This window comes from Opisthocomus hoazin, chromosome 19, assembly GCF_030867145.1.
Source record: "Opisthocomus hoazin isolate bOpiHoa1 chromosome 19, bOpiHoa1.hap1, whole genome shotgun sequence".
Taxonomy (NCBI): Eukaryota; Metazoa; Chordata; class Aves; order Opisthocomiformes; family Opisthocomidae; genus Opisthocomus; species Opisthocomus hoazin.
Window position 1 is genome coordinate 7681436 of NC_134432.1, and position 12128 is coordinate 7693563.

Below are 12128 nucleotides of genomic sequence, written 5' to 3' on the forward strand. Positions count from 1 at the left end.
GCTTGTTGTTTTTTTAGCAAAAACAATGTCACAACACCACAATACTTACTGGTTTTAGTAAGTAATATTTTAATAAGGAATAAAAACCATACTCCAGGGTTCTGGCGAGTGACCCCCGGGCTGGGGGCGGGGCCCGGCGCGGGCGGAGCCCCCTTGGCCCCGCCTCCCCGCGCGTGGCGGCCTCGGGCGCGTATAAAGCTGGGCGGGCAGGGCGGCGCGCAGCGCGGGGCCGGTGAGTGGTGGGGCCGCGGGTTCGAGTCCGGCGGGGGGACGCTGTGCTCGGCGGCCGGGAGGGGCAGAGCCGGGCCGGGGCTGGGTGAGCAGCGCTGAGCACCCGCGGGGGAGGCCGGGCGGGAGGTTGGTGGTGGCTCATTTTATTTCTTGGGGGGGGGGGGGGTGCGAGTGTGTGGGTTGCTTTTTAAAATGAACAGAGGGGGAAAAGGGCCGTGGGCAATGCCGCACTCACCTGCGCGTTGTCGCAGGGCCGTCACCATGTCGGTGTCGCACAGCTCCAGGCTGAACAAGCTGGTGCGGGAGCAGTACATGAGGCTGCCGCAGGATGGGTCGGTGCAGGTCACCTATGTCTGGATCGACGGCAGCGGTGAGGGCGTGCGCTGCAAGAGCAGGACCCTCGACAAGGAGCCCAAGGGCATCGAAGGTAACGCCGCTGCTCATCCCTCTGGGTGACGGTTGCGTGGAGGAGGGCCCCGAGCATTGCTGGGGAAAGGTTCTGGGGTGCTTTGGGCGGTGGAAGCTGGCACTGGTGGTGCCTCGGCAGCTGTCTCGTGGGGTTATATCGAGCGGCAGGGTAAGCATTCGGCCCGTGTCGCTGTGGTTTGCTTCATCCGTGATCTCCGCCATCAGCGCTGGGTGGGAAGGGGAGGATGAGCTCCTAGCTCCTTTCCGCTGGGCAAACAGGCGTGGAGATGTGTTGGCACCAGGATGGGGTTCAGTGGCGGGAGGTGAAGTGGCCGGGGCTGATCCTGCCTGCGCACCGATGGTGCTGGGGGGGGGGGCGGTGAACACACCGATCCTCGGGGAGCATCGCTGGGCTCTGGGGCTGTGCAAGACAGCCTTTGTGGCTGTCGTCCCGTGGCACTCCATCCCGGGTCTGTCACCAGCGCTTGGGACGATCCATATGAGAGACACCTTCTCCCAATCCTCTCCCTGCTCTGTCCCCCTCCTGCCTTGCAGACATCCCCGAGTGGAATTTCGATGGCTCCAGCACGGCGCAGGCGGAGGGCTCCAACAGCGACATGTTCCTGGTGCCCGTCCGCATGTTCAGGGACCCTTTCTGCCTGGACCCCAACAAGCTGGTGCTCTGCGAAGTGCTGAAGTACAACAGAAAGCCCGCAGGTGAGCACCTCCAGCACGCACCCCAGCTCCCGAGGGTCTCCCCCGGATTATGTAGGGTCTCTCTGAGGAGCTGCTCGCTCTGGATCGCAGGCACCGGGGAGCAGCTCAGCACCGAGCGCTTGGCCTGAGGCTCTGAAATTCAAACACTGGTGGTGGCGGTTTTTTGCAGGAACCTGTTTTCGCCACTTAGGGTGGGGAAAAAGAGCAGCAAGACGTGGAGCTCGCCAACTCGAGCGTGCCGAAGGCACAGCCTGGTTTTTGAGCCCGAGGGCACACAGCCCCCGGGGCTGCAGGGTTACAGCAGGGGAGCTGGAGCTGGACGCGGCAGGGGTTTGAACACGCCAGGTTCGTGGCCGCTCTCCCCGTTGCTGGGCGGCTGCAGGAAAGGAGGGAGAAGGCGCTGGGGCGGCGCGGGCCGGCTTGGGGTGACCTTTCGCAAGTGGCCCCGGAGCGCGCCGGCGCTCGGTCTTATCGCTGCAGGCAGAAGTCTGCAGTCGCGGTGTCTGTCCTGTCCGGCTGATAAAGCCCCAGACGGAGGAGGGGGAGCCGGTTTGCAGGGACACGCTGAGGGGCTCCCGCAGGGGTTATTTGCTGGCGAATAACCGGTGATTTGCCAGTAAAGCTGGGTGCGTGGGGGGAGGGCGATGGCGTCTGCGGCGTGGTGCGCACATCTGCCTGCGAGAGGGGAGGCTGCGGGCAGCGATGGTGAAAGACGGGGCCAGTTCCTCTTCGAACAGCGTCATGGCTGTCCGCCACGGGGGAAGTGTCTTGGTTGAGATTCCTGCTCCTCCACCGGAGTGATTTGTAACGGGAGCCCCTGGCCCTGGAGCTGCTGGCGCTGGAGCCGGGGCAGGGAGCTCAGCCCAGAGCCCCGCCGTCGAGAGGGGTGCAACCCCCGGCCCTTCCCAGAGAATAAGGGGTTCCCCCTCCGTCTCCGTGGTTGTTAAGGGCTGTGTGGGTTCGGAGGGGGGAAATGCCTTCCCCCCCTTCTCCCATCAGTGCAAGGGAGTTGTCACCGCTCCCCTCCAGCCCCACGCCCCGGGCTTGTTGTCGTGCGTTCTCTGGGGTCTTTTATTGAGATTTAAAGGCAGAAGGCTGCCTGTCCCTGCAACAACAGTTTTTCAGCCCCTCCATTTGGGTCCAGACTCTCACTACCTTTGCCCGGCACGCTGTCCCGTGTCAGGGTGGCTCTCTGATATCTGTATCTCCCTGACAAAGCCCCGGTTCCCCCGAGCACCACTGCCACCGCGAAGGGCCAAGGCAGGGCCGGCCAGCCTGGATGCCAGCCAAAAACATGGAGTAGGAGGAAGATAAGGATAATTAAGCTGAGGCTGGTAGAAAGGGAATGGGGGTGAAGCAGTGATGGGAGATGTGTAGTCCCTGTTCCCAGATGTGGCAGACGCCCGTAGGATGGGGCTGGGGTATGGCTCCTGGTCCCTCTTTGTGTCAGAGGAGGATGTTCATGGACTGTCGGCCGTGGTGTGGGGAGTAGGTGAATAAAACCTCCTTGGCCTGTGCCTGATGCTGCGGCGATGGAGTAACTCTGCAAGGAGGAAACCAGTGAGCAGAGAGCGTCGCAGGAAGGGGGATCCGCTCATCGGTTTCCTTAAGGCTTCTGTGGGAAGTGCTTGGCAGTGGTGGAGTCTCGACCTCTGAGCGGGACGGAGCGGAGCATGGCTGGCGCCTGCCCACGGCGTGGCTCTAACCCAGATCTCTCTGCTCCCAGAGACCAACCTGAGGCACACGTGCAAGAAAGTCATGGACTTGGTTAAGGACAGCCACCCCTGGTTCGGGATGGAGCAGGAGTACACGCTGCTGGGTGTCAACGGCCACCCCTACGGCTGGCCCGACAATGGCTTTCCTGGCCCACAGGGTGAGTGCTCCCTCCCTTCCACAACCCCAATGCTCCCCTTGTCTCCCACCCTGCTGCTTGGGGGGTGCTGCCCGGCGGCAGGCATCCCATCCCCAACCTTGGGTGCAGCTTTGCCTTTAAGGCTGACCCCGTGCTGGAGCGGGGACAAGGCCGGGAGCTGTTTGCCGAGAGCGCCGGGTGCCCCGTGGCTCATGTGAGCCGGCCGGCAGCACCGCTCCCACCAGCACCCGGCTGCACAAACAGCTCAGCTGCACGACTTGTTTGGCAAGGACTGGAGAACTTGGCTGGAGAAACCTTCTCCCCGTGGCTGTTCGGGAAGGGGCCGGCACATCGTGCCCTCCTGCAGCAGGAGCGAGCCCCAGCGCCTCAGCTGCCTCCTGGGAGCGGGCCAGGGGTTTCCCAGCCCGACTCAATCGGCCTTTTGTGTGGCTTTTTGACCGGCTGCTTTCAACATCTCCCTTCCCCCAGGCGGGAAGAAGATCTTCATCTAACTTGCTTGAATGAGGAAGAGACATATGAAACCACGGCAAGCTGAATTTTCTAGCCATGAACAGCGTTGGCTGTTGTCAGAACAATCTCGGACGCTTGACATGCTCCGAGGGTCAGCGAGGTGCCGCAGGGCAGACCAAGCCAAGCTTTCCTTATCTCTTGGCCACCTCCCAGCTGATGCATAACAAGTCCTGTTTAACTGCCTAGATAAGGCTGAGGCTGACCAGATGGACTGGTCCAGGAGCAGGGGTTGGTGGCCCGACACACCATGGAGGGCAACACCACTTAATTCCCAGAAATCCTCTGCAGATCACGGTTGGTACCTGCGAGTGGTGGGATTACACTGCAGTGCTGTCATTGCTTCCAAAATCTTGACTTGGGTGGTGACTCCTCTTTCTTTTCCAGGCCCCTATTACTGTGGGGTTGGAGCAGATAAGGTGTATGGGCGTGACATCGTGGAGTCCCACTACAAGGCATGTCTTTACGCGGGGGTGAAGATCTGTGGCACCAACGCAGAGGTGATGCCCTCCCAGGTACGTGTGGACGGCCCTGCACAGCCCTTGTTTCCAGCGGTGGAGGCGAGTTAGCGTGAGGCTGGACTGACCCAGCAGCTCCCAGCTCCTCCGGGATGCCGACTCCAGTGACTCCCCGCATCGGTTTGGTCTAGATAGGAGCAGTTGCACTGCGAGGATGAAAATACGCTCGTTTGATTTTTCTCTTGACTCACTCTGGTGTGCAACTCCCTGCTTTTCGGGGCAGGCGAGCGAAATCACAGCCGAGCCAAAGCGCAGTGAGCTCCTCGCAGAGCTCTGCCCGAGCTCTGGCAGCCCGTGCAGCGCTGGGTGCTCCCTGCACTTTCCGACCCCACGGAGCGGTGATGCAGGGGTCAGGGTGAGCTGGGACGGGCTGCGGGAGCAGGACGTGGAGTGTTGGGTCTCGGTGTCCTGCTCCCCCATCCCAGCAGCCCAGAAGCTTGGGTGGGACATGGCCTTGGGGAGCCGTTGGGGGGGAGTTTGGGTTTATTTAAGAGTTAGCCGGAGGGAGTCTCTGATTGCGTTAGGCGGGTGGCCAGACTGGCTGACGGTGATTTGAATCGCTGACTCTCCTGCTGCGGAGGTTATGGCGATAAGCTGGGGGCTTATCTGCGGAGTGACTGAGGCAGGACTTTTAACGACCCTGCTGCTTTCCCTGGCGTTTTCAGGGTCCTCCTTGGCTGCTTTCTGCATCCTGGCAGGCCATGCCAGCAGCCACAAAGACGTCACCCCTGCTTAGTCACCGTGGGTGGTGCAACGCGGGCTCCGGCCGGGGAGGGAGCAGCCCCGGGAAGGACTGACAGGGTCCTCGTTAGCCCCCTGCCCTGTTTGCAGCGTGGGTTGGGGGATCCAGCACATCAGCAGCGCCAGCACCAGCCGCGAAGGCAGGCGTGGTGCTGATTTCCCTCTGTTTTGATTAAAACCCCTTGGATTAGCTCTGTTTAGTCACAAGCAGTTTATTCCTGTTTTTTTGGATGCCAAAGCTGTCCTGTTCCTTAACTGGATGCTCCTCATCCTCATTGCTGATTCCCAAGGGGTGAAGCTCAGCCGTAGCCCAGGCTGGCAGCCCTCGCTGGGGGGTGGCAGGGATGCGATGGCTGGGGAGGCACGAACCTGCCCGTCCTCACCGGTGCACCCACTCGCCCCTTCCAGTGGGAGTTCCAGGTGGGCCCGTGCGAAGGCATCGAGATGGGGGATCACCTCTGGATGGCTCGCTTCATCCTCCACCGTGTCTGTGAGGACTTCGGGGTTGTGGCCACTCTGGACCCCAAACCGATGACCGGCAACTGGAACGGCGCCGGCTGCCACACCAACTACAGCACCGAGGAGATGCGGAGAGAAGGGGGTCTCAAGTGAGTCCTGCGAGGGTCCCTGGGAGGTTTGGGGTGCCGTGGGGAAGCTCAGCCCTTGGCTGCGCAGCAGCTCCCCGTAGTGCCTGTGTCTCCACGCCTGGGTGGCTGCACCGGGCAGGGCTGGGCCTGTCCCCAGCTAATTTTGATTTCAAACCAGCTGGTCATATGAAAGTGTCCCCTGGGCTGTCCTCACCCCTGTGCAGAAGGAAGGGGTGACCGGCTTCCTGGCCGTGGGAATTCCCCCCAAATGGTCCTATTGGCAAACCCAGCCCCATTCTCCTCTCCCACAGACACATCGAAGCTGCCATCGAGAAGCTGAGCAAGCGGCACGACTACCACATCTGCGTCTACGACCCACGGGGTGGCAGGGACAACTCCCGGCGGCTCACCGGCCACCACGAGACGTCCAACATCTTTGAGTTCTCTGCTGGAGTGGCCAACCGAGGTGCCAGCATCCGCATCCCGCGCCAGGTCGGCCAAGATGGCTATGGCTACTTTGAGGATCGGCGGCCGGCAGCCAACTGTGACCCCTACGCGGTCACCGAGGCCATCATGAGGACAACGGTGCTCAACGAGACCGGCGTGGAGACCAAGGACTATGCTGACCACTGAGGCCGTGGGGTGGGTGGAGGTTTTAATTTCTACACTAGCTTCTCACGTGGGATTTGTGCCCGTACGGTGTCCTCTGCTGCAAGCTCAGACTCTTTAGGAACCTCGCTTCTGGTTTTGTGAAACGTCGCCTTAGAAATATATATATTTTGTAGTAAGAGGGAGGGCCCAACCTATTTTCTCAACCACTTTTTCTCTGGTTCCTGGTTTTAGGTTGTACGTGGGGAGTTTTTTTTTTTTAAAACGTGGATTGAATTTTTTTCCGATGGACTTTACACTGTGATGTACAGAGCTCCCTACGTGGAAGCTGCAGCTGCTGCTGTTTGCACCTGGGGAGGGCGGGTGCTTTTTTTCCGTATCTCTGTTGCAAGGAAATGATAATAAATAACTTTCCTGGCTGTGTGGCAGCCGGGTCATGCTGCAGCGGGTGCCTTTTTCTGTAGCTCCTAGAGCTCTGTGGAGGATTTAATTTGGGTCTTGCTGATGGGTTGCAGCCACTGTGCTGCCTGTGCCGGGCAGGGGCTGGAGGAGCGGAGATGCTGGAGGATCCGTGGGGCAGGTGCCTGGAGCTGCCTCGCCCCATTTGCCGGCGGCTGAAAGGCCATCTCCTGCCATCGTGATCCCCGGAAAGGCAAACAGAGCGAAGCAGCCTGAGCAAACAGCGGCCAGGGCAGCAGCTGGCAGGCGTTTACACAGGGTGTGCGCTGCTGAGTCAGCAAAGCCGGCCCAGCGCTGGGTACAGCGGGTGGCAGCCCTTCCCTCCGCGGGTGCCTTTGGGTGAGGGAGGGGAGCCCCTGCTGATCCGCAGGGACACGGTGCGGCTCCGTGGGTTGGGGTCTCTTTGCAAGGAGGGGGTCACGGATTTGATTCGTGGAGCAAAGCCCCCCGGGTGGGGACGTTTCCATGCTGATTGGGTGTCAACAGCGTGGCCAGACCTGCGGGGTCCCTCCATGCTGCAACAGTGGGGAGGAGTCAGATGCGAGGCCAAGGGACAACTTTCTGGTCCCGGGGACACCTTGGAGAGGCGGGTCAGGGCCGTGGGACAGACCTGCAGGATGGCACCCAGCCGCCGTCACCAACGGCAGGTTACCTGGAGGTGAGTGGTATCAGCAGCACGAACGGACAGGGGACATCTTGTCCACACCAGTGCACTCACGGGGAGTTTGAAACTGGTTTTACCTTTACCTTTGAATCTGACACAGGTGACAAGCTGGAATGGAGGACCCCAAGTCCATCCTGCAGGTCGTGGTGCTGCCAGCAGAGCGGGGAGCGAGAGCAGCGGCGGCTGGGGAGGTGGCCGTGTCCCCGACCGCAAGCAGCCAGGAGCCCTTGGTGTCCGTGAGCTGTGCAAGAGTAAATGAAATCCAGTCCCCACCCCAAGAAGGACAAATTTTCCTTCAGAAATTGCTCTTTGGGATGATGAATGCTTTTGATCAAAGCCACAACGCTGCCTTTTTTTCCTCTCATTTCTGTGGTGACTTTAACGGGTAATCTGAGCACTGGGACAGCGACTGCTGGATGCAGCTGGAAAATCAATGAAGAGCTAAATCTGGAGCGGGAAGACTGATGTTTGTTTCCCTGACTGTACCTGTGGCTTGAAGCGCTTCAGCTTTTGTCAGACTGTGCTGCACAGCCCCTGCTAAATTTTGGGAATCGTGTGCATCCTCATTGCCAGCATGCAGACGTTCTGTGGCCGAGCACAGCAGCGAGGTACATCCAAACACTTCGTGCCTGTTCCTGGGTGTCACCCAGCGATCCCCCTGATGCAGGACCCGCCTCTGCGGGGGACGACAGTGACACTTGACGGGAGATCCAGGGACTCACCTGCAGCCACAGCCGGGGCTTTTCCCTGTGCTGGGATCAGCCCTGGTCACCGTTTGCTGGGGATGCCACTGGTCGGTCCCCGCCCGGCTGGAGCTGCTGCGTGCTTGGACAATTCCATACTGTCCTTTGCCAAAACACAGAGCTTCTTGCTTGTACTTTTTGAGGCCAAAATGGGCCAGAAACCATACGTCAGGTTTTTTTTTTTTTTCTGAAGCAGGAGTGATTCCCACCCACGGGGCCTGCAGCACAGGGGAAACAAGGACACAGGTGTGTTCCCACAGAGATTTTCCATGTGATTTAGGTGTGCCCGCTGCTGCCGAGCGTGGGTTCAGCCAGTGGAGCAGGCGCTGGGGATGGAGCCAGGCCCTGGGCCAGGGCTTGAAGCCGCGGGGGGAGATGGTGTCCCTATACCCACCCAAAGGTTGGACAGTGCGAGGAGGAGATGCACCCGGCATCGCCCAGTGCACTGTGCTGGACCATGATGGGTGGGCCCCCCAGGTGGGATCCTTCCCAGGGTAAGAGTGTGGGCTGCCGGTAATCGTTATCCAGGGCTTTCCCGAAGGAGCACCCCAAGGAGACTGTGCTGCAGGGGATGGGGAGACATGAGGAATCGTAGGATCATTAAGGTTCGAAAAGACCTCTAAGATCATCAGGTGCAACCGTCACCCTGCACCCCAACGCCTGCTAAACCATGTCCTGAAGTGCCACATCTATACGGTTTTTGAACCCCTCCAGGGATGGTGACGCCACCAGTGCCCTGGGCAGCCTGTTAAGTTCCTGCACAGGTGAAATTGTTCTCCAAGTAGATGGATTTTAAAAAAATGGGGGGAAGGGAAAAAAAAAGGGGGGGAAGAGGGGAACCCCCCCAGACCGGCCACTTGCTTCTTTGCAAATGTCCTATTACTTTCCTTACGTCTTTACTTAGAGGTATATTCAGTGGTAATCAAGTTATAACCTGGTTTCTTTCAGATCTGCACCTCCTGCTGCGAAGTGAGCATCTGCAACTTGCCCCTACCGCGGAACACGACAGACGCCGTCTTTACAAGGAGCTGGGCTTGTTCAGCCTGGAGAAGAGAAGGCTGAGAGGGGACCTTAGAAATGCCTCGAAATATCTGCAGGGTGGGGGTCAGGAGGATGGGGCCAGACTCTTTTTCGTGGTGCCCAGTGACAGGACAAGGGGCAATGGGCACAAACTGAAGCAGAGGAAGCTCCAGCTGAACACGAGAAGAACTTCTTCCCTCTGAGGGTGACGGAGCCCTGGCCCAGGTTGCCCAGGGAGGTTGTGGAGTCTCCTTCTCTGGAGATATTCCAGCCCCGCCTGGACGCGGTGCTGTGCAGCCTGCTGTGGGTGACCCTGCTTGGGTAGGGGGTTGGGTGGGGGATCCCCAGGGGTCCTTTCCAATCCCGGCCATGCTGGGGTTCTGTTGTTCTGTGACACGACCACCGCGACCCCTCGCTGGGGCCGCCCCCTGCGGGGCTGGGGCTGGGGGCAGTGCGGGCGTTTGGGGCTCGCAGGCGCTGCCCGGGGTTTTCTGCCCTCTGCCGGCACGGGCGCGAATGGCACCGAGCGGGGGGGGCCGGGGGGGACCGGCTCTCAGCGCCGGGCTCTGCCCCGCTGCCCCCGGGCTCTGCTGGGGGGGAGCTGGTTGGCAAAATTCTCGGTCTCCGAAAGAGGGTCGGTGGGCGATACCAGGAACCCCCCAAGGCCAGCTCCTTGCTGTTCAACTCTGTGCCCACCTCCCCCAGCAGCACCCGGCGCCCTCGCCCGCTGCGCAGACCCATCCGCCTGCGCCGAACCTTGATTTCCACACCAGCACGCACAGATAGCGCCAAATAAACACCCCTTTGGGCTCTTTCCCGTCCCCATGCCACCCCTCGGCGGGAGGCGTGGAGATGGGTGCTGCTGACGGGTGCGTTGCCCTCGGGACAGTGGTCCCCAGGGGTGCGACCCAGCAGACGGATGGTGGGCTGCCAGCCTGGGACACACGGGGACCAGGCACCCGCCGTGGGCCCTTCCTTCGTCTCCCACCACCGAGCCATCCCCCCCACAGAAGGGGACGCCCAGGGTGGGCGAGCGTCATGACCACCCCGTGATAGCGAGCGACAGCAACGGGGGCTTGCAGATTTCCCCAGCTTCAGATCTCTTTTCATCACTATAAATTCCATTACTATGAATTCACTCAAGGCCTTCAGAATTTTTTTTTTCAAAGCCAGTTATAAAAAGGACATTAGAATTACTATTCTGATGCTAACAATAGTGTTACTCAAAGCCGCTGGCCAGAAGTGGGGAGCGCTGGGTAGAATAGACCTAAACTAAAATGTCAATAATCACTTCTTTTTCCCCCTCCCTGTCTCCCAACCTGCACAATCTGCTTGGGTCTCTGTGTCTTAATGAGCATTAAAATGATTTCAAATTAGATCTACAGAAAACTGAATATTTTTCCCTCAGAAGCTTAGGCTGGCCTTTAAAGGCCAGCAATCACATTCTGGCTTTGTATAAGAGCATCTTTGATCTCGAAGGCTTTCACAGAGAGACACAACTGGTTACCAGCAACTCGCTGCTGCTGAAATGCAGCCGCAGTCGAGGGGGGACAGGCACCGCACAGCGGCACCCCGTGTGCCAGGAGAAAAGCTAAGGAGAGGTTTGGCGGGAGTGTCTGACCCTGGCACCCCACCAGCCCTCCATGGCTCCCCTGGCCCCAGCTCGCTCCCAGGAAGCCTGGCTGGCAGGGGTGGGCAACCTCCACCCGGCTGGTGTTGGGTTTGTGGCCGGCTGCTTTCAGCTCACCTTGGTCCCTAAAAATAGGGGCTGGAAGAGCCCCAGCAGCTCAGCCTTAGCTCCAGGTGGGCTGCTTGGGGAGTCCCCAGGGCCCCTCCGGGTGACAGCAGCGTCTTGCTGAGAGGGTGATGGAGCCCAGAACCTGGCAATGCACGGTGGGTTGTCTCTTGTATGGGATCAACCCCCACGGCATTGCTGCTGCTAAAAACCCTCTCTGTATCCAAGAGTGGGGCTCGATCACGGGTGCTGTGTGGGGAAGGGGTCACGCAGGCTGCCGGAGACCTGCCGCTCGCTCCCTTGCTGCTGGGAAGATACAGCAATTAGACTTTCCAGGAAAGCTCGTTACCATGGCAGGGCACTGGGAGCAGACCGACATTTACCACGTCCACAAAACAAGGTGGATTAGGTTAGGGGCGGAGTGTTAAATGGTCCCAGCTCTTAGAATTACGCCTCCTGCCTGCTTTGCACCTGGGTGATGCAACACAGCATGATCAGGAGAACTTGATGCCCTGTGGTAGCACCCACCGTTTGGGGGGTTCTTTGTTGGGGCACTGGGGATGGATGACTTCGCCGTGAGTGGTTGGGGGATAAATCGGGTCTTGCACCTGGGTGTAAGAGGAGCCAATGGGTCTGCCCTCCTCCTCCTGGGAGAGCAGGCAGCAGAGGCTGTAACTGCACAGAGCAGATCAGCCCCATGTCCCCATCAGCCCCACGGGGCTGGACCATCCCTCAGCCATGCTGGGACAGGCAGGGGTCCCCAGTCCCCTGGCAAGGACGGGGCAGGGTCTGCCTCGGTGCTCCCTGCTGCTGCAGGCGCTGCTGCTTGGCACGGGTGAGCTTTCTTTGTAGAGCAGCGCTGTGAAGCCCACAGCAGCAGTTTGGTGGTTGGCTTGAGAAAGGTCTGCAAAGCATCTGGCTCCCCCAGGTGTCCCTAGAGCAGCCTCCATAAATGAGTCCTTAACGACCTGAAGCAGCCACCACGGCTCACCCCAGCACCCAGCACCTCTCCTGGGCACCCAGTCCTCATGATGGGTGAGCAGGGCCAGATAAGCCATCAAAAGCACCCTACCAGCCATAGCCTGGGGGCTGCATGGGAGCTGGGTGGGGGGCAGGAGCTGCACAGGGTGTCAGGGCACTGATGGGCTTTAATAACCCTGACTAGCATCACCTGGGTCCCCAGTGCATAGGCCCTGGGGGTCCATTTCAGCTCTGCCAGGGCAGTCAGTCCCTGTCTGAGCTGGACTGAGGAGTGTTGGCCTCCAGTGTTGGTCATCCAGACCTTAAGCCACAGACGGATTTCTCAGCTTGACCTG

The 12128-nt window shown here is 59.9% G+C and overlaps 1 protein-coding gene across 5 annotated transcripts; it reads left to right on the forward strand.

Moving 5' to 3' along the window:
• Positions 1 to 293: 293 nt before the first annotated feature.
• LOC104335648 (glutamine synthetase) lies at positions 294 to 10415 on the forward strand. Of its 5 annotated transcripts, XR_012765874.1 has the most exons (9): positions 454 to 658; positions 1195 to 1356; positions 3083 to 3229; positions 4124 to 4251; positions 5404 to 5603; positions 5894 to 6224; positions 7137 to 7308; positions 7415 to 8303; positions 9006 to 10415. XR_012765874.1 is itself a non-coding variant. In XM_075439626.1 (7 exons), exons 2-7 carry the CDS (start codon positions 493 to 495, stop codon positions 6213 to 6215), a joined length of 1125 nt encoding a protein of 374 aa, XP_075295741.1. In that variant the 5' UTR covers positions 294 to 316; positions 483 to 492; the 3' UTR covers positions 6216 to 6635. The 5 variants fall into 5 exon arrangements, 3 of the variants coding, with proteins under 3 accessions (XP_075295741.1, XP_075295740.1, XP_009939700.2); XR_012765873.1 differs by lacking the exon at positions 7137 to 7308; XM_075439626.1 differs by lacking the exons at positions 7137 to 7308; positions 7415 to 8303; positions 9006 to 10415 and adding an exon at positions 294 to 316 and having other exon boundaries at positions 483 to 658; positions 5894 to 6635.
• The last annotated feature ends 1713 nt before the right edge of the window (positions 10416 to 12128 follow it).

What these genes read in the sequence shown, in the direction of transcription:
- LOC104335648 (XM_075439625.1), top strand. Translation starts at nt 454, where the DNA reads ATGCCGCACTCACCTGCGCGTTGTCGCAGGGCCGTCACCATGTCGGTG. An exon ending in GTACAACAGAAAGCCCGCAG is followed by an intron (nt 1,357 to 3,082) that starts GTGAGCACCTCC and finishes CTCTGCTCCCAG; the next exon opens with AGACCAACCTGAGGCACACG. An exon ending in TGGCTTTCCTGGCCCACAGG is followed by an intron (nt 3,230 to 4,123) that starts GTGAGTGCTCCC and finishes TTTCTTTTCCAG; the next exon opens with GCCCCTATTACTGTGGGGTT.